This window comes from Leptopilina boulardi, unplaced genomic scaffold, assembly GCF_019393585.1.
Source record: "Leptopilina boulardi isolate dan_hultmark-lab unplaced genomic scaffold, ZJU_Lbou_2.1 LbouV2_213, whole genome shotgun sequence".
Taxonomy (NCBI): Eukaryota; Metazoa; Arthropoda; class Insecta; order Hymenoptera; family Figitidae; genus Leptopilina; species Leptopilina boulardi.
The window spans coordinates 1694393-1717251 of record NW_026137767.1 but is presented as its reverse complement, the minus strand read 5'-3'; the positions used below and the strand labels follow the sequence as shown (position 1 = coordinate 1717251).

General features: G+C 27.9%; 1 protein-coding gene across 3 annotated transcripts in view; it reads right to left on the bottom strand.

The window, feature by feature from the left end:
* LOC127278958 (uncharacterized) overlaps nt 1-22859 on the bottom strand; it is a 38692-nt gene that overhangs the window by 5558 nt on the left and 10275 nt on the right. For 2 of the 3 annotated variants that reach the window (XM_051300940.1, XM_051300939.1), the window contains exons 2-6: nt 6771-6883; nt 3232-3380; nt 2351-2516; nt 1561-1847; nt 369-537 (exon numbers count right to left, since the gene is read on the bottom strand). In XM_051300940.1, the coding sequence (XP_051156897.1) occupies nt 369-537; nt 1561-1847; nt 2351-2516; nt 3232-3380; nt 6771-6883 (884 nt within the window). Of the gene's footprint in view, nt 1-368; nt 538-1560; nt 1848-2350; nt 2517-3231; nt 3381-6770; nt 6884-7717; nt 7839-22859 lie in introns of those variants that run through there. The other variant, XM_051300937.1, reaches the window with a different exon arrangement.

Below are 22859 nucleotides of genomic sequence, written 5' to 3'. Positions count from 1 at the left end.
TAGTCAATATTTTCCAGATGATTAAAACAACAAAATGTTTACTTTCTTTTTTTGTGGTTCTTTCTCTAATGCATGTAGCAACTGCTTCCTAAGGCAAATGAAATGAAATTACTTTTAAAGCTAAGTCCTAAACTCTTCAAGCCCATTTCACAAAAAAAATGTTTACTTCTGTACATATTCGGAAAAATAGTAATGTTATTGTTTTCTTTGTCTTCAGTGCGAGATTGAACGGTTTGAAGAGTTTTGAAATGTCTAGTGAAAAGCAGAAAATGCGAAGCACAGTGATTATGTTGTGGGTGTTGATGAGCCCCATGCGAAAGCCGATTGATGGAAAAAAGCTCGAGTGTGTTACTCAAAGATGAATTTACCTGCAGCAAACAATTAGAGTGTCCATTGACGCCATTTATGAAAGTTCCAGGTAAACTTATTTCGTCATCTTCCGGTATATCAGGTCCATTTCGATCCATCATCAGGGTTAATTCTTCATGACTTCTCATGTTAATTCCCCGCAAACATCGACCGCAAAGATGACCTTGTCTGGACAGTAAAAATAAATGTATTAAAACACTTTTAATTTAATCTTTATACACCCTGGTGAATTTTAAAACGTAGAAATGAAGAGCTTTTTTCTATCCTTTGCATCTTTTAAACAGTACCTATTGCTATCCACGAATATGCATTGAGAATTTATAAGTCACAAAATTTTTAATCAGTTCGCAACAGTCTGAATTAAGTTAGAGGTTAAATATCTAAATTTAAATGTCAAATAATGTTCTGAAACATTTTAAGAACATGGATGTTCAAATAATGTTCTAGAACATTTTTTGGCTGACGTGAAACGTTCTAAAAACGTTTTAAGAATGTTTTTGGAACGAACATATGGTTTTTTGCCCACTATGGGTACACGTTTCTTAAAAACTATTCAATTTATCGCTTCGTGTCTTGTTGCATTCAATTGCAATTGCAATTGCTTAAATTATTGACATACTTATAACAAAAAATATGTTCAATTAAATATCAAAGCATGAGATAGGTAATTAACAAACAGCTTGTTTACAAAATAAAATGTGATATGATCATTTCTTAATTACCAAAATGCGTAGTGGGCAAATATTAAAGAAGCCAGAACGCATTGTGGCATTCCTTAATTACCGCAATGCGTTGTGGTCGAATATGAAAACAGCCACAAAGCAAATTTCGCATTGTGGATTTTTTTAAATTTCCACAACGCATTTAGAGCACTTTTTCTCATATGTCTTAACACAAATTTTGTGTTGTAAACGAATCGAAGGAGCCACAACGCGTTATGGTCGATGTTTTTGCTCAATGAGCGTTTTCGGTCTTTGAGCCTAATATATTCACCAGTACATTTAGCCTGCAGGAAAGAAACTTATCCAGCATCTCAAATAAGGCATTTATTTCTCATTTGAAGACACCCACAAAACATCTTAAAAGTGCCTATAAAAGTGTATCAAAATAATACACTCGTTTTTGCAGTGTATTTGCCATATGATAAAATATTAAAATAAATGTATAATACAGTATCAAATATGCACATACCTGACTTCTTCTAGAGTACTCAATTCATCTTGAAGATTTTTCACGTCCTGCGCTTTATTTCGCCAAACATTAAGCTGCTCTTCTAAGGCATTATTTTCATGCACAATGCTCGAAAGTTGAATTTCAAGATCAGATATCTTTTTTTGTTCCCTCGCTCTTTGACTGCGAACTTCATTTAATTGTTTTAATAAACTTGTTACCTCCTCATCATTGCTTATACTGTTTACATATTCCTGTGTATTACCGTTTACATTAGAAGTGGATTTTGTTGTGGTTGAAGTAGCCTTCTAAAAGAATGTGAGAAAACTAATTAATAATGCCAAAAAGGAGTCACTATTTTAGTAAATGATTATCTTTTGAAAAAGACTACAATTTCATATTTAAATTGTATGAGTTATAAAAATTAAAAATGGCGGATTCAATATGGCGGTTGAATTTTTTGAAAACCGATCCAATTTTCCTGAAACTTAATTGGGGGATTTTAGATTTGCTGATTAATATATGTAAAAAACATAAATCTCAACAAGCGGACTACATCTTTGATTATCGTAGAAAGATATTTTTTTCAACTTTCATTTATCTACATTCATTTATTAGATCAGCCATTTTGAATTTAAAAAATCTGATATCAGATTCATAATCAGCGATCCCGAAAACCCTTTAATAATCAGGTTGCAAGCAAATTCGACCAAATTTTAAAATAATCGTTTGCCATATTGAAGTTGAAATATATTCACCAATTTTTCCGAATTTAAATTAAAAACAAAAAATTTGAATTGAAACAACAAACCTTGTTTATGCTACCATCTGGCGTATTTTTCCACAAAACTTTATCCTGAACTTCTTCGTTTGTACTTTGTTGTCGAACAAGAATTTGATATTTGGATTTAATATCATCAAACTTTTTGTGAATATCTTCACATTTAATCTCCAAATTTTCAATTGTCATAGATTGTCTGAAATAATAATTAATTCAAAAATAAATAAAATGCTTTAATAAGATAAACGAATTATTTTTCAAATTAGTGCAGACCAACTTCTCTACAAGGAAAGAAAAATTGTTTAAAATATTTTAATTCTGCTTTAAAATATGATAACCTATACCAATTGAAAAATTTTTAGTATTTGTTAGACTTTTAAAATCCATTTTAAGAATTACGAAGACTTTTTCAATAATTATAAAATAAATGTTACTATAGGTACATTAAAAAAGTTTGCAAAAATCTTAAAATAAATTTTAAAAGTCTAACAAATACCAAAAATTAGTCAATTAGTATCATTTTTTAAAACAGTATTAATAGTATTGGAATCCCCGTAACTGCGAAGCGCTTTCAGTTGAAAACTTTTTTAACTATTGAAAGTAGGATTTTTGTCATTTTTTGTCCTGTTTGCACAAATCAGAGTAACTTTCAGACATAGTGGCGAAAAATGGTACTACTGAACGTAGGATAAAATGCTAAGCCACGCCTCCAGCGGACATTCCAATATTACGTACCAAGAACGCAAAATGGGTGATTATTATGTTATAATTAAAATTGACTTTGATTATAAATTAATTGAATTTTCCTTATATTTAATACTAATGTTTTATACAAATTCAAATATATATTATTTTTCCTGTAGCTGAATATTTCTATAATTTAAAAAGGTTTGTTTTAAAAAGCTTCTTACGTTTTTAAGAGCTTCTTATCATTGGCATTATCAACAACGAGAAGATGGTTTGCCCGTTCCAAATCTTGAATGCTGACTTCTAATTGTTCATAAATCCTTAATCGTGAGTCGTTTACTTCTCTGAGAGCAGTAGTTTGTTTCTTCATATACTATAAAACAAAAAAATTTATAATAATTTCAAATATTATCATTTTCTTGTTGTTTAACATTTTTATTTTTTGCAAAAAAAAACAGTTTGATTTTTTTTACATCAATTCATTGTATTTTGACTAAAGTTGTAGCCGACTAATTTTAAAAAAGTACAATATTTTGCAGGAATTATTTTGAATATATCACGACCACGTAATGAAAAGAATTTTATAAAAATTTTTAATATTTTTTGTAAAACATAAATTTAAAGTATATGGAGATGTTGTAAACTGTCACATTATTAATTCAATAGAAAAGATTCAAAGAAACATACAAATTAACTATAAAAATGTAAAAAAATTATTATTGAAATTTATTAACAATGATTAAATTTAATATTATAAATTGATAGAAGGTATATAAAGATGTGAAATAGTATATAAAATAAGACTGTAAAGTTCACCTGTCAAATAACTTATTTTGACGATTTCCATCTATAAATTACGAGAAAGTATGATCACTAAGTTAAATAAAAACTTACAAAACATAAAGTACTTGCGATGAACTTTTAGAATTTCTTTGCACTTTTCTTCTTTCTTCTTGATAAATATAAAAAATTTGAAAAATAAAAATGACACTAACGCTAATTTTTGCAATTTTTAAACATTTTTAGAAGGTTGAAAGTTAAAGTTGATCCAATATTTCCTATTCATAATGTACTAATTTCAACTGTAAAAAAATTACCTACATGTAGGTAAAAAAAACAACAAACAAAACCCTTTTAACAAGTAAAATTTTTAATATTTGTGTTTCCTAACGTAGACTCGAGAAAGTGTCAACTTTATTTCCCAACTTTTTTTTTATATATTTATTAAAAAAAAAGTGCAAAGAAAATTAAAAGTTTATATCAAGTACTGTATGTTTCGTAGGTTATTTGAAAGGTGAACTTTAAAATCTTATTTTATATATCGTCAACCAGGGCTATTCTGCGGTACATCAGGGTGCAAGCTATAGTTTTTATTTTGTAAAATATTCATTTTGAAATATTAAAATTTGGCACCTAGCTGTAATTGTAGTATCACAATTTGGCAACAAAAGCAACTAAAATGTTATTAGTAAAAATTCAGTTTTAGAAATCAGAAAAACAATAAAAAGACGAAAAAATTTTGTTGAAAATTTGGAAGTTTTGTGAAAATCTATACCAATAATAAAATTCACGTAAGTTAGTGTCAAAAATATTTAAGATACAAATTTAAAATTTAGTTATGACAATATATAATCGATTGGCTAACTTGTTATTAAATATTTTAGGAGAAATTTGTCTAAAACTGAAAATCTAGCATTTGCAGGGGTTATTCTGGTACAACTGCTGTACACGGTGGTCAAGAAGCCGGAAAGTTCCGACCAAAAATGACGAGCAAATTGGCAAACGGGAATATTTTAAGTTAGGTTTCGAATATTACAAATCCGTTTGAACTGAAATCCTAGCTAATCGTTTAAGCGACCCAATCAGCATGAAAACTTGCAGCAAACTTGCAAAAAGCTTGCCGTGCAAGATGTGCAAGATTGCAGCGCAAACATGTAGCAAGTTTGGTACAAGCAACAAAATGTCCTCTTGTGACAAGCTTTCAGGGTAACGTTGGCGCAAGCTTGCTGCAAGTTTGCAAAACTTAATACGATGCGCAGTTGTATTATACAAGCTTGCAGCAAGCTTTTTGCAAGTTTGCTGCATGCTTGCTTAACTACCTTGCCACAAGAGCACATTTTGTTGCTTGCACCAAACTTGCTAAATGTTTGCGCTGCAATCTTGCATGCATCTTGCACGACAAAGTTCCTGCAAGTTTTCGTGCTGATTGGGGATATATCGTGAAATCAGTCCCAAATGTTGAAATTTAGAGTTTAATTTTTTAGAAAATGCAACTTAACACAAAACATTGGTATAAATATTAGTATATATACAAGCATTTAAATATATAAATATAAATACTTCTTTAAATGCATTAGTTTCTTAAGATGTAAAGTTTCACAAGGTTTCACACTAAACATTTATTTAATCGGTACATTTAAATCTTTAGACAATTTTCACTAAACATTGCAATTAAATATTCCGAACATTTCAAATAAATCTTAATAGGAAATCTTTAGGAAAGTTTCGGTGCTGTGGGAGATAAAATAAAATTTGATAAATATTTGGTAATTTTTTCATGAAATTATTTTACTAAATTAGAAAAACTTTTTTTTCTGGTAGACATTGATTTTTTTTTATTTCTTAAGTTATTATTCTTTTTATGAGAAAATGACTAAATATTTATTATATACATTACTTAATATTATGCAAAAGATTCTGAATTTCACTCTTTTATTTATAAAATATTCAAGAAAAACACTCATTTTTTCTTCCTTTTAACGTATGCCATCTCCAGAATGGTCGATTTAATCCGAAAAACGGTATCTCCTAATTCGTATTTGTCTTTACAAAATATTTAAGGGGAGATTACGGCGATGGAGCCGGAATCGCCAGTTGAGTAAGAATCACTTTTTTGTTTAATTTCTACTTAAAAAACTTTAAACACGTTTTTCTCGAAACTGCATATTTTCAATTTTGTCACACTTTTATTTTAAAACTATTATTAAAAAAATGGTTACTAATAAATATTTTTTACTATATATATATATATATAAAAAAAATCTTTTAAAAAAACCTCAAAATCACCGTAATCTCCTCTTAATAGAACTTTTATTCAGAATTTTTAGTTATTAGAATCTATAACAGGATTAATAAGTTATGCAGTATGTGCAGTATTAATCCTTAAAATACACACTGGGCATAAATCGCTCATGTGTTTTTTTGTTATAATTGCAAATATCTCGAAAAGTACACATTTTCGTGAAAAATATTCAACATAAAAGTTGTTCCCAACAAAAAAATCTACATTTTTAAACCCAAAACATTGGATCCATGACCCAACAGTGAAAAAAAGAAGTATCTTGAAAATGTTTACTTTTCGAGATATTTGCAAGTTTCCATACTTTTATGAACACCCTGTAGAATTAAAAACCTAATATTTAACAAAAATAATTTGATACGCGTGAGGGTTAAAATGAACGAAATGTGTTAAATAAAGATTCTTTTTTAAAAAAGAAAATCGCAATTAGGAAGTTTTAGGAAAAATATAAATGTTATTATAACTCGATGACAATAAGTGGGATAAGTTATCTATTTCTTGTATAGCATAACAAATTTGTCAGACGCTGTAACTCTGTGATAAATAGAATATCTTTTCGCTTGTACAAAGCATTCAATCGTTGTATATGCCTTAAGAAATTCATTGGATCGCGCTCCAGAGTCCAACAAATTGCATATACCTATACATTATATAACCTTTTTTCTTCGTGCAACTTTAACTTACCTCAATCTCATGGGCTTGCTCCTCAATTTTATCCTGCTGCGATCTAATAGTATTCTCTAATTCTTTGTTTCGTTCAAGTAAAGTTTTGCCCAGTTCTGCAGCTAATTGAAGATCTGAAACCAAATAATAAATGTTACAATGTATTATATATAGAAGTTGATAAAATTTAAAAATACTTAAAACTTCATTTCTTTTATCCGACCTCTTTGATTTTTAAGTAAATAGCATTTTGACTACATAAATATTTGACCAAATGACATTTCCACTACTTAGACTTCGATGCTAATGACTTTGCGATTTCTTGAGATAATTGTACAAAATTATCTGAATTTTTCATTTAGAAAATTTAACTTTTTCCATGTACTCTTTTTTAAACATATTTATACTACCATATGTTGTATTGCAGTTTAACTATTTTTCAATTTTTTTATTTTATACATTATTCCAGCACAGGGCATGTGTGAAAATGAAATTTTTTTTCCAATATTTTTTATAAAAACAGCAACTTTAAACTTAAAAAGAATATATTTATATTTATTTTTACTTCAAAGTAACCAATATTTAAATAAATATTTATAAAAGTAATAAGTAATGTCAAAAAATGAGTTTAATGGGTTGAAATATTTCATTTCGAAAAATATAAATATTTATAAAATAAATTAAATTTCCATAGATTGAGGATAATTAAACTTTATAATTGTTGAATTATATATAACTAGTTTAAACAAGAAAAAATACATGGGCACTCCCAATATTAATACCTCACACCACTTGACGTGTAACACATTTTGCAGTCATACTGAACCAACAATAATTACATATTTATAAGATACTTTTGATTTATAATCATATAGTAACTGGGAAAGTGCATGGGAACATAATTTCTAATGCTATAAAATTTACAGTATTAAATAAAGTGAATTTATTTGGATATAATTTCTATATACCTTCTGGACCTTGAAGACATGCCAATTCAACGGAGTAATCCCAATAATCCAATGAACTTATCTGTGTTTGAGGTTCCCAAACAACATCCACACTAGACCCATTCATTCTCATATGCGAATTTCAGTTCTGCGATTCACAAATAAATTTTAAACACTAATTCAACAAAATGAGAGTAAAAATTTTAATTTCATTTTAAGTGAAATATTTTTAATGAAAGAAAATATTTAAATTTTTTTCGCGCATTAAGAATAAAAAATTATTTAATTTGTATTGAAAGTAGACGGGAAAGAAAGAAAATCTGAATAAACACACATACACGAAGAAGGCGAACGAACTTCTGCAATGTTCTGCAAAATGGGAATCGCTGCAAAGTGCTGGAAGGAGGAGAGAAAAGGTGAATTGGTGTCGGTCGAGTAGCTTTATCCCCACTTTGGTCAGATTGTTTCCCACCAGAAGAGTATATTCATTAAAGTGGGCCTGACACTTGGAAAGTTGGAGGGGCTTAAGAAGTACCGAACATAGCATTTTCTGTTACATATTATACATACAATGTATATGTACATATTGCGGTGCATAAATTTTCTACTATAGTTATAGTTACATTTCTAAAATGCCATATATGGGTCATTCTTTGTCAAATATCCCAGTTCAAAAATTTTAATTTCTCGAATTGGCATAAAACTTTGGTTAATTGTTAAGAGTAACAAATCTCTAAAAAATATTCATATTTGAAGAAATTCTATAAAAAGTAGTGGGGGCTGAAGTTTTGAAGTTATAAATCAATTTTCAAATCAGTATTTATATAAAAATTTACGGACTTTTTTTGAAATTTAAATCATTTCATGTATGCTTTTAAAAATTAAAAAATAAGATACTATTTTGAAAAGGGATTATAAAACTTCCCTTAACATTGAAAGCTTAAAAATTATTAATTCAGAGACGCCTTATAGAATGTAACAATTAAAATCTGTAAAGATTTGAAAATAACAGAGTATAACTTAAAACTTCAACCCCCACTTCTTCTAGGACTTCATTTATGGTATGTATATAGTAAATAATGTTTCATAGTGAGTGGCAAACACTTGCGTCTTTACTCTTCAATCCTCTCATGTTAAAAATAAAACCTTTTCCCCATACAGCTTCTGCACATTGCTCCCACCATAATCCACATTCCTTTCAACCTTTTTTTACTTTTTATTTTTCTCACTTCACTTCGTTCTCGATCATTTCACTACTTCCTTTCATAAAAGGAGTGTATCTATAGTACATACACTACGGACAGTGACTATAGGACTGTATTACTGTAGAAGATAATTGAGATCATTAATGAAAATTTTCTGTTAGTAAAGTATAATTTACTTTTTTTGATATGAAATCATTTTTCGTTCTTTTTTTGCGGTAACAAAGGAATAGAAAAAGTGCAAAATATTGCTTTTTAATAGGCAAATTTTCCAATTTCAAAAAATCTAATATGAAGATTAAAAAAGATGATAAAAAAGTTAAAAATGTACTATTTTAATTATCAATATATTATAATAATACACTTACAAAAACATTTATTATACTAAGATTTTTAAAGTAGTTACATGCACTACAACACACGGAGAGACCGCCGGTTGGAAAAATTACTAAAAAGATTTACAAGTAGCGGAAATAAGGTTACTTTGTCATACAGCATACTTAATAAAACTGTAGACTATAGTAATTTCTATTCCAATTTGTGTACAATTTTACTATAGTCTACAGGTTTTATTAAGTATGCTGCTAGTAGAATTTTCGATTTCCTACAGCAATATTTGACAATGTAACCTTATTTCCGCTACTTGTAAATTTTTTTAGTAATTTTTCCAACTGACGGTCTCTCCGTGCAGTAATTAATTCGTAATTATTTTTAGTTGTATCATAACTAAATGACAAAATAATTAGTATGTACTTTAGAAAATGTCTACCTATAAGATCATCATCATCATCTAATCTCTTTGATCTTAGATGTTTTTACAAATATTAACAGATTAAAATTTTTTTTAACAATACATATATTTAATCTGAAGCTTTTATAGGAATAGGAATATAATTACTTTTAAAACGAGTGATTCATATCATAATTTAGTTCACATTTAAAGAACAATTTCAATGCAAAGATCTCGCAAACTGTTTATACCAAAACGATATTTTTTAAAACTATATGTGAAATAAAGTTAGACTTTTTCTTTAACCTACTAATATTGTTTTTTTTAACAAATTATCTTCAATTTTCAATCTGTTACCAAAATAAAAAAAATACATTTTAGTAATGATTTTAGGCCAGTTTTTCTTTTACCACAAATAAAAAGTTTATTAAATTAACAACGTTTCGGTAACAGCCATCACCCTTATCAATTTTACATAAATAAGTTGCTAAAAATATAATAACAGATTTTACAATTAGTAATACAGTACAAAAATTATTTAATTTGTTTCATATAAAATTTTAAAAAAAGCTGTAATCACATTCAAAAATTGTGAATAAATTATTTTTTTCTTTCCTTTTGTTAGGGTTCCGTACTCGGTTCGGAACCCTATTAATATCGGTTTTTTTGAAATCGTGTACCCCCCCCCTAGCGGCCACACAAATTTATCTGGAGGGCTGACAATTAGTACACATATGTATTTTCGCGTGTAGATTACAGGAAAATTATAGCGAACTTGATTGGAATTGATTAACATAGCGTTGTCAAGGAAAAACCATGAATTTTTACGAAAAATGCCTAAAAATGACTATGTACCCCCCCCCTAGCGGCCACATCTTTTGACATAAAGAGCTCAAATTTGACACACTTACGTATTTTTACGTGAAAATTACAGGAAAATTATAGCGAACTTGATTCGGATCAATTTACATAGCGTTGTCAAGGAAAAATCAAATATTTCGAAAAAAATTATTTATTCTCCCTAGCGCACACAATATTCAACCCAGACAATTCATATTTAGTATACAAATGTATTTTTACGGGAAAAATACAGGGGAAAAAAAGCGGTCACGATTAGAGTTGATGATTAACTTTTTATCAAGTTTTTCAAGAAAAAATGACAATTTTAGGAAAAAAATGTATTTTTCCACCAAAAACGAACAAAATTTTATTTAAAGGAAATTAAATTTATATATTTTAACGTATTTTTTTGTGTAGATTACAAAAAAAATATAGCGAACTTGATTGGAATTGATTAACATAGCGTTGTCAAGGAAAAACCATGAATTTTTACGAAAAATACCTAAAAATGACTATGTACCCCCCCCCTAGCGGCCACATCTTTTGACATAAAGAGCTCAAATTTGACACACTTACGTATTTTTACGTGAAAATTACAGGAAAATTATAGCGAACTTGATTCGGATTAATTTACATAGCGTTGTCAAGGAAAAATCAAAAATTTCGAAAAAAATGATTTATTCTCCCCAGCGCACACAATATTCAATCCAGACTGTTCATACTTGCTGTAAAACTGTATTTTTGCGTGAAAAATACAGGGATAAAATGTAAGCACGATTGGAGTTGATGATCAATTTTTATCAAATTTTTGAAGAAAAATGATAAATTTAAGAAAAAAATGTATTTTTCCGCAAAAAAGTTGATCTAAAGTGATTCAAATTTATATATTTTTACGTATTTTTACGTGTAGATTACAAAAAAAATATAGCGAGGATGATTGGAGTTGATTTTTCTGGGGCTGTCAAGAAAAAACTGATAATTTTAGAAAAAATCATAAATTTTCTCCCAATAAAGGAAAAAATTTTTTCTAAAGGGCTTCAAATTTACTATTTTTACGTATTTTTATGTGTAGATTATAGAAATAATTTAATAAACATGATTGAGTTTATTTCTTCAGTCGTTACAACTCTAAAACAAATAAAATCGGACAAGTGCGAGTTACACTCGCACTGAAATCGAGGGTTCCGTACTCGAAGCGAACTTATTTGGTATAAAAACAAATGTTTAAAAAATATGTGTTGTATGACAACTAATATAAGTGATACAAAAAGGAACAATTTTGTAAAATTCAAGAAAATTGTTCCTCTTCGTATCACTTATATTAGTTGTCATACAACACATATTTTTTAAACATTTGTTTTTATACCAAATAAGTTCGCTTCGAGTACGGAACCCTCGATTTCAGTGCGAGTGTAACTCGCACTTGTCCGATTTTATTTTTAAATTAAACATGAGGTAACGTTTTTTTCATATCTTTTAATTTTTTATTTTTACTATGACAATTGTTAAAATTATTGTCATTTGATTTAAAATAATTTCTTTGTTTTGTTTTTTTTCCACTAATAAAAATAAGAAAGAAGAAAATTTATAGAAAAATCTTGTATAATTATTTAAATTAAAGCAAAAAGAAATGAAAAATTGAGATGTTTTTTAGAAAATATTTTATTTTTAATTAAAAATAATTGAAAGTCGATTTTATTTTTTTGTGTAACAAACAACTAAAACTTCATTTTCATTAAAAATAATAATCTTCATATCAACTTTATTACAATAATTATAAACGAATTCTACATTTTTATCTAAATAAATTTTTATTTCGATAATTGTGGCGACTTTAATTTTGCTCCAAAAGATATGTTGAGATTTGACTTTCATGTAAATAATATAAATCAATTTTTATTAATAAAATAGATGGATATAACACATAAAACTGCGATCAAAAATTAAGAAACGATTAAAATAATAATAAATTTTTTCTGTTAAACATTATTTACTCAATTCTACTAAATTAGACAATACTAAAATGCTAATAAAAATTGTATTTATTAGTGCATATATATGTTAAAAAATATGATCTTTTGTACATTAACGCTTAGCAGATGGTTTCTTCGTCTCATAGACTGCTATTAATTCCAGTTTCATTTGTATTACATATAGGACCCTAAAAAACCACAAAACATTCCATTCAGAAATTTTACATCTTTTGGGTCGCAAAATAGAGTCCAACATTACAAAATTATAATGTTAGAAATAAAAGGAACTATTGGCTTTTGTTTTTAAACACAGAAATTATATTTCTTTACATTGGATTTATAACAGCATGTGAAATTTTTTTTGTATCTTTTCTTTTAAAACATATGGGAAAAATTGTGTTGTCTCCTGTAATGAGAATTACCCATATATTACCCTATATATATTTCACTGACAGAAACAATACATAAAACAATTTCTTTTTTTTATTTAAATACAAGTGTAATGCAGTACTGCGGGGAAAGTTATAAATAAATGAATAATAAAACAAGTTGTTCATTTCATGACCATTTAGCTTCCTCATCATGATAAAAATATTGATCAATTTTATAAATATTGGTAAAATATAAACTTTATAGACATCAATCGATTCTTTTTTCTGCCAGGAATATAATTTTGACAAGAATAAATTAAAATTAAAATTAGTAATCAGCAACCCCGAATATTAACTGTTCACATTTTTCAAAAAAATTCAACTCCCTCCTACAGTTTTTATAAAACCTAACAATACTTCGTGGTTAAAGTACTCATCCATAGGTTTAAAATATATGTGCCAGTTACAATATGATCTGACGAATTTAGTACGCTACAGGAATTCTACCCTATATCAGGACAAATAATATGTTTTCAATTTTGCAATAACTGTCCGAATTTTACGAAAAAGTCGTTTGTAAAGCGTGTATCTGTACTTTTGAAGAAATTTGGGTATTCAAAACAATATTCGAAACAAGAATCGAGTATAAAGTCTATTTTCATTGACTACATCTTCTATTTTTTTTATGATAATACTGTGGAAAGTGTGAAAGCATTGAAAACGTACCTAAGAAGTGTTTGTTCTACGTACAAGGATGGACATGAAAAAAAGAATGTATATAACTTTCCCGCGATCTGTCTGCATGTTTATTCATTTTTATCTATGCGAGCACATAGTCCGCAAGAGTGTCTGGCAGTCGACTTGTGTTTCACTACTACATATTTCATTTAAAATAATTTCCGCCGGATGTACAAGGCCATTGTTTTTCCACGTTTGGAGTCTCGGCATAATTAGATGTACACAACACATATTTATCTTCAATATTCTGTTTCCTTCATTATTTTCCATCTCTACCTTTTTTTCTTTTCTATATATGGTATCTACTGATTGTAAAAAAAATGTTGAAACCTTCACAGAAAAAAAAATACAACTGTATCTGACAATTTCAGTCAAAAAAAAACAATATATTTACAGCTATTTTTGCGAAAGTGAAAATCTCTGGCCAACATCATTGGGGAAAGTGTAATTTGTATTAATTCATAGGCGATATGTCTATTTAGATGAAAAATATTGGAATTTTTTGATTAAAGTATTTAAAGACTATAGCCAATTTTTTAAAGTGTTAAAAGTTCATAACTACTTTTTCACTTAAACACTTCTTATAATTGAAAATTTTTTTTCAAAGAAAGATTTTGTAAAAATCGATCGAATTCATTTGAAAGTATAGTTACTGATCCGTATTCGTATTTTTATTCACACTATTAGCTTGATATTAACCCTAGAACGAGTAACTGGGGTATCTAGACACCCCAAGCAACATTCAAAATATGTTCCTGACTTAACCAATTATATTTTCGCGACGGGGCCATAACGATAATTCAATTTGTACATCTGACAATTAATCTACGGTAGTGCGCGCGAAATTTTTGCTCCAGGAAAAGCTCTGTATCGAATTGAAATGCGTGTGGGGTATATTTACATCCCAGTTACCGCCTAACGTTACAAAATAAGTAAATTTAAAATTTATGTAAAATCTTTTTTAATCAGTTCAAATCATCTAGTAGACTAAAAATTTATAGATTATACATGAGAATAAGTTGTATTTTATAAAAAAATACATTTTTAAACAAAAAATATATTGTTAGAAAAAGTAAACATTTTTTATTTATAACTTCATATGAAATTTCAATTGAGGATTATTACTGATAATAATATATTCACATATATTATATGAGGCATTTCATATGAGAATACGGGGTCATATCTCGGATTTTTCTCAAAATTCGGTAAATTGTAGTGATAGTGGTGCTAAATAAGTGTAAAAATTTGAAATTTGAAATTTTTAATATTTTTCGAGATATTTACAATAACAAATTAGAGCAACATTTTTTTGTTTTACTTATAACTTTTTCCATTCTAAAAATAGAGAAAAATGTTGAGAATGTTTTTTACGCGAAAAACCTTAAACTTTTAGAAAAAAATTATTTAAAAAAAAAAATATTAATTTTTAAACAATTTGTTTATAACTTTTAAACATGTTCTCCCTCATTTTTAAGCGCGAAAAAAATCATGAATATTGTTTAAGTTATAATAAATCGATGGTTAAATTTTTGAGATGGCATTATTTTTTGTTTTCAAGATATTAATTAATTAACTAACAAAAGTTAATAAATAATGAAATATTTTACGAACAAATAAAATGAGAATAATTTCAAAAATACCATTCCAATGCTTATCGAAATCCGCATCCAGCAAGCCCTATATATGAACTATTTTGGATAAACGGGTGTTAAATTAATAATTAATAATAAAAAATATTTAAATAATTAATAACATTTGATGAAATGAAGATAAATCGTCAATTCTTTTTTTATTTGGAAGATTACACTGAAAAAAAAATTTATTTGGTTCAAATACCGGTGTATTTGGTTATTATCAAATAAATATTTTCTTGAATCAAATATTTCTTATTTGAATCAAATAAATGGTATTTGCTTCAAACACTGAAATATTTGATTCAAATATTATATATTTGATTCAAATAAGAAATATTTGATTCAAGTAAAATATTTATTTGATAATAACCAAATACACCGGTATTTGAATCAAATAAATTTTTTTTCAGTGCATCTAATTCTTAGTCAAAAAAAGAAAATTAAGTATTACTAAGAATCGAAAATTAATTATAAAATATTATTTAAAGAAAGACTGAAAAATACCATGCCTAATAGGTAGGCAACCTCTGCCGAGTTGTGCCGTGAGGTGTTGAGACAACGATTTTCAATAATCATCTGTTTATAATTTGGATTCATGAAAATGCTATTTACACTGGTTTTATTTGACACAGAATTAGATGATCTCCCAAAAAAAAGAATTGACGATTTATCTTCATTTCATCAAATGTTATTAATTATTTAAATAATTTTTATTATTAATTATTAATTTAACACCCGTTTATCCAAAATAGTTCATATAGGGGAGACCGAGGAGTAAAAGTAACAAAGCTTATAACTTTTAAACAAATTATCGGATAGACATGGTTCAAACATATTTTTAGTCGGCACTGTTCCCCCTTCCTCCTCCATAGTGTGTCCGAGCCTGACAGGAAAGGTTAGGTCTGATTCCGGTGTGACGTGCAGAAAAAACGTCAAAAGTAAGTTTTCGTTCAAATTTTCAGAGTCTCGTATTTCTTTAATTTTATTGTTTTTCAAAATGTGCCTTTCGTTATTTTGTAGCCTTATTATCTGTCTTTAAGTTGTGCTTAAACAAACAATTTAACAGTTGTGTAGTTTTAACTTTTTTGTTGACATACAAGAAAAAATCGACCGAGGAGGAAAGTAACACGCTACTTTTCTCCTGTTGTCGATATTGTCCATGTTTTAACTAATGATTGAAGCAAATCGTATTTAATTTTACGAATAACAGAGATTTATTTAAGAAACACCTGTGATCTAGGTAAGCATAAAATATCCTTAAGGGTACCCTACCGGAAGGGTGGTACTGGATTGGTACTGGGAAATTGGAACTGAGATCTCAGTACCAATTCAGTACTAATTTGGTGCATTTTGGTACTGAAATGGAACTGGGAAATTTGCCTGCGAAAAGGGTCGAGTTACCGTTAATACCCTCATAAAAGTGAAAAGCGACTAGCTTTTTCAATATGTTTAAACTAAAACTTTATATTTATTTCAATATTATATTTGTTTTTCATGGATTTATATTATTTTCATACATTATTATGCATATGATATTTCCTTTGGCAGCTAAATTCAAAAATGATGTCCATTTTTTTATCAAACTTAAGGTATACGAGATAAATTATAACTTTTTTAAATGTAATTATTTTATGATAAATTTTAGATATTCATAATCTGGAAATATTAACGAATCTCAATATATATTTTTTAAAGTTGAGTTATTAAAATTACAAATTTTTTAAGCAATAAAACTCGGGTTAAAATTGTAATCCTTCAACAAAGGACTTTGGAGTCTATTGTATTTCCAAACTTAACTGAAATTTTCTACAAACTATTATGTTTTTTTGCTGTTTTACACGGATATCGTGAGAGACGTTATGCTGTTCTAACATACCTTTAAAACTATTGTTAAAGTACTTTAAAAATGTCTTCTTATGGGTTATCAGGTAGTGGTACTGAAGTGGAACTCAAGCCAAGTCCAATTCAGTACTATTCCAGTACCTCTCTTTCGGTAGGGTATGTCCAACATGTGAAATGTAAACAAACATGAAATGTAAACAAACCATGCACATTTTTTCGCACTTCTCATTTGCGTAGAAAATAAAAATTTGTTGTTTTCTTTATGAAAATGGTAAATTAATGTATTAAAGTTGGTTACTATACTTTATTTAACTAATTATATGAAAAAATAAGTACAATTATAATGAAATGAAAAGTGCACTGAATTAGCAATTTTTTCAAGGTTTCGAAAAAAAACCATTTGAGTATATATGAGGCACGGACGTTGAGCGCCTAGGTGGGAGAAGAATGTTGAGCCATTGGACGGTCACATCTTGGAAAGGGTAAAATTCTGAAATTTTACCCCTTCTCTCACTTTCTCCCACCTACGTCCTCAACGTCCGTGCCTCAGATATACTCGAATGCCTAAATTTCTCGTAACCTTGAAAAAATTCATATTTCAGTGTACTTTTTATTTCATTATAATTATACTTATTTGTTCACATAATTAGTTCAATAAAGTATAGTTACCTAGTCTAATATTTAAATTTACCATTTTCACATTGAAAACGAAAAATTTTTATTTTCTACCCAAATGAGAAGTGCGAAAAAAATGAGAAAATTGCTAATTCAGTGAACTTTTTATTTTATTATAATTATACTTATTTGTTCAGAAAAGTTGTTAAAAGAAGTATAGTAACCTAATACAATATATCAATTTACCATTTTCACAAAGAAAGTTACAAATTTTTATTTTCTATTCAAATGAGAACTGCGAAAAAACTGTTCAAAATCTAAACAAATCATACCCATTTTTTCGCAGTTCTCATTTGAATAGAAAATAAAAATTTGTAACTTTCTTTGTGAAAATGGTAAATTGATATATTGTATTAGGTTACTATACTTCTTTTAACAACTTTTCTGAACAAATAAGTATAATTATAATAAAATGAAAAGTACACTGAATTAGCAATTTTCTCATTTTTTTCGCACTTCTCATTTGGGTAGAAAATAAAAATTTTTCGTTTTCTTTGTGAAAATGGTAAATTTATATATTAGACTAGGTAACTATACTTTATTGAACTAATTATGTGAACAAATAAGTATAATTATAATGAAATAAAAAGTACACTGAAATACCTATTTTTTCAAGGTTACGAAAAATTTAAGCATTCGAGTATATCTGAGGCACGGACGTTGAGGACCTAGGTGGGAGAAAGTGAGAGAAGTGGTAGAATTTCAGAATTTTACACTTTCCAAGATGTGACCGTCCAATGGCTCAACATTCTTCTCCCACCTAGGCGCTCAACGTCCGTGCCTCAGATATACTCAAATGGTTTTTTTTTCGAAACCTTCAAAAAATTGCTAATTCAGTGCACTTTTCATTTCATTATAATTGTACTTATTTTTTCATATAATTAGTTAAATAAAGTATAGTAACCAACATTAATACATTAATTTACCATTTCCATAAAGAAAACGACAAATTTTTATTTTCTACTCAAATGAGAACTGCGAAAAAATGTGCATGGTTTGTTTACATTTCATGTTTGTTTACATTTCACATGTTGGACTTGCCCTTAAGAAAAAAAATGAGCTAAATTCATAAAATGTTCGAAATATGTGCTAAATATGTCCAAAATATGTGCCAAATAAGTATAAAGTGTACTTAAACTTTTATGTGTTCCTAATAAAAATATTTCTAATTAATAATAGTCATTAGTCTAAAGAATTTTACATAATTTTATACTGTTACTTTCCTCCTAGGAGCTTGTTACTTTCCTCCTCGGGGGTGAGGAGGAAAGTAACAGATGAAGAGCTTGCGTAAAAGTTATACTGTGAACTGTCAATTTAATATAAATGTTTAATTCAAATTTTATTTAAAAGGTGAATGTCCAAGCTTTCATTTAATATATTGGACAAATTTATCCGACAAATATTTTTAATGCTAGCATAAAAAAACTGATTTTTGTTACTTTCCTCCTCGGTCTCCCCTAGGGCTCGTTGGATGCGGATTTCGATAAGCATTGGAATGGTATTTTTAAAATTATTCTTATTTTATTTGTTCGTAAAATATTTCATTATTTATTAACTTTTGTTAGTTAATTAATTAATATCTTGAAAACAAAAAATAATGCCATCTCAAAAATTTAACCATCGATTTATTATAACTTAAACAATATTCATGATTTTTTTCGCGCTTAAAAATGAGGGAGAACATGTTTAAAAGTTATAAACAAATTTTATTTTTTAAACAAATTGTTTAAAAATTAATATTTTTTTTAAAAAATAATTTTTTTCTAAAAGTTTAAGGTCTTTTGCGTAAAAAACATTCTCAACATTTTTCTCTATTTTTAGAAGGGAAAAAGTTATAACACGGAGAGAAATAGATGGTAAGAATTTATGATCTTCAGATGGTAAAAAGTAGATGTTATCCGGTACTATCGTTATGCTACTCGGTACTATCAAAGATGTTACAAAAAGTATGGTTATGTTACCCACTACAATCATGATATTACCCCGTACAATCTGGATAGTAACTGATAGAATGTAGATTGCTGTCCGTATATGTAAGATCAAATATGGTACCTGGTACTATCTAGATAGTACCCCGTACCAACTATTTCTCTCCGTGAAGTAAAACAAAAAAATGTTGCTCTAATTTGTTATTGTAAATATCTCGAAAAATATTTAAAATTTCAAATTCAAAATTTTTACACTTATTTAGCACCACTATCACTACAATTTACCGAATTTTGAGAAAAATCCGAGATATGACCCCGTATTCTCATATGAAATGCCTCATATACATATTCAATTTGTAAAATTTTATATAAACACCCATTTTAATAAATATTAATAGATAAAATCTATTTTATAATTAATTTTTGTGATTTTTTTAATTGGTCAATTTTCTTCAATTTTTTTGCACTTCAGTTGTTCAAATAATTATTTTTTTTTTTAAATAATGCAAAAACCAATATTTTTTCTAAAAGTGTATCTATTCACCTTTCAAAATCTGATCGATATTTTTAAAATAGTCTAATTTTCGAAAAACTACACGGAAAACATTATATCAGTATATTTTACAAAACTAGTTTCGGAATATCGGATACGGAGAGGAGTTTAGTATAAGTTAAAATAGAATCAAATATTTGAAGAATGTTTTTCACAAAAACTAGAAGAAAACTTTTGTGAAATTCACGAATGGTGTCAATCTAAGTTCTCCAGTAATCAGTTGGATGTTTTGATTCAAGAGTTTTGTAAAATGTGTCGCGCGTTCATGAAGCGCATGCGCAGTTTAACAACTCGCTGACAAAAAAACTTATAAATCCTGAAATTACTGTTAATTAATTAAACGCATTATTACACACCTGAAACACATTTTAAATTATATTTACGCTTTTGGGGTGCTCCCTACTGAAAATCCCTGTACAAGATCTTGTACAATTTCCTGTACAGGATCAGCAACTGAACTTGTACAAGTTCTGACCAGTTTCTGTAAAGGAAAATGCATACGAATTTGGAACAAGTTCATATGTGAGATCTTGTACAAGAATGATACTTGTACAAGAAAATGTACATGATCTTGTACAATTTCATGTATAAGTACTTGTACATGAACACGTTCATGTTCTTGCACATGTATAGTTGTAAAATTTTTTTTTTTAATAAAATTTGAGATTTTGATAATTTTTAACCACTAAGATTCGTAACTCATGCATGCTAAAAACTATTGCGCAGCTGTAAAGGTTAAAGTAAACTATTGCGCAGCCTTTGAAGTTTTTAATTTTTAGTAAAGAAAAACATGAATTAACATGTGCAAGAACATGGACGTGTTCATGTACAAGTACTTATACATGAAATTGTACAAGATCATGTACATTTTCTTGTACAAGTATCATTCTTGTACAAGATCTCACATATGAACTTGTTCCAAATTCGTATGCATTTTCCTTTACAGAAACTGGTCAGAACTTGTACAAGTTCAGTTGCTGATCCTGTACAGGAAATTGTACAAGATCTTGTACAGGGATTTTCAGTAGAGCTAGCATTAAAATACTTTACCTCAAAATACGTATTTGAATAAAATGAATAGAATAAAACACAAAGATTTACATAGCCATACTAAGGAAGTTTGGAAATTTTGTATTTATAGGAATAATTGGATTTTTGCTGAATACGTTGCTTTGTACTACAAGTTATATATCTTCGAACAAGTTATATTCATATCATATTATGATCGAACTTCTTTTGTAAGTTCGTTTAATTATTAATTTTTTGTCTCAAAACCATCAGAGTTTGTAATTTGAAATTTATTAAATGAAAAATATTGGTTCAAAATGCAGTTTCTAAAATCAAGGAACTCTTATACATGAGATAAGAAAATATTCATTTTGCCTGAAAGCAACATTTGTCCTGAAAGTGTTAAATATTTATTTGAAATTAAAAATAATTTTTTAAACAACCTTGTGTCCGGTTCATACTTTAATTTTGGCTAAATCAGGTTGAAAGAGGGGAAAGTCATTTTTAATAATTCAGTCTTATCGGTCATTAATATAAAAATTACTAAGAATCTAGAAGTTTTGACTATATTTTTGTTTAATCCATATGGTAGTTTCTTTTAGTTTTTATAATTTAATTTTTAACATATCAGCTATACTTATACCTAGAATACTAATTCTAAGTCTATAATTCGTCGATTGAGGGCAGAAACACGCCAATTCAGGCGAATGTTGAGAAACATGACAATCTAAAAAAAAATATTAAGGAAACCTGCCATTCCAGTGAAGGTTTCAAAAACAAGCCATCTCAGATGTCAAATTTTTGTTGATTATTTTAGGTTGGTAACACTGTAAACGAAAAATTGATGAGTCAAAATAATTAATATTTTGTTGAATATTGATGATTAAGTCGGTAGAACCATAATAATTTTATTATTAATAATTATACTTTTCTTAATTTTTAATATTGATTTCAAGAATAAAATTTTGTTAACTATAATATAACATTCTCAAGAAAGTGTTACCAATCTAAAACAATCAACAAAAATTTGACATCTGAGATGGCATGTTTTTGAAATCTTCACTGGAATGGCAGGTTTCCCTAATATTTTTTAGATTGTCATTTTGTAATTCTCAACATTCGCCTGAATTGGCGTGTTTCTGCCCTCAATCGACGAATTGTTTTTTAACTCCATAAATCCTAAAAATAACTAATTTAGCACATGTTTTAATTATCATTATTTTGATAAGTCATTTACTGGCATGTGTTAATGTTCCACTAAAATTAATAATAACTTCCTGGGCAAAAAACTATGTTCGTTCCAAGAACGTTCTTAAAACGTTTTTAGAACGTTTCATGTCAGCCAAAAAATGTTGTAGAACATTATTTGGACATCCATGTTCTTAAAATGTTTCAGAACATTATTTGGCGGACATGAAACGTTCTAAAAACGTTTTTAAAATGAAATGGTTTTTTGACTACTGGGACAGGAAAACAAATTCGGGTCAACTTCTGAAACCAGAAAAGTAAGAACTTTCTTAACGTATTTTTTACGCTGAACTCGAATCTGTCGTTAGATTTTCTCTAACACGTCACATTTGAAAATGGCAGATCCAATATGGCGGGAAAAATTAAAAATCAATAACATTCGCTTGAAACTTGTTTCTAGGGGTTTTTTGGAGTCTCT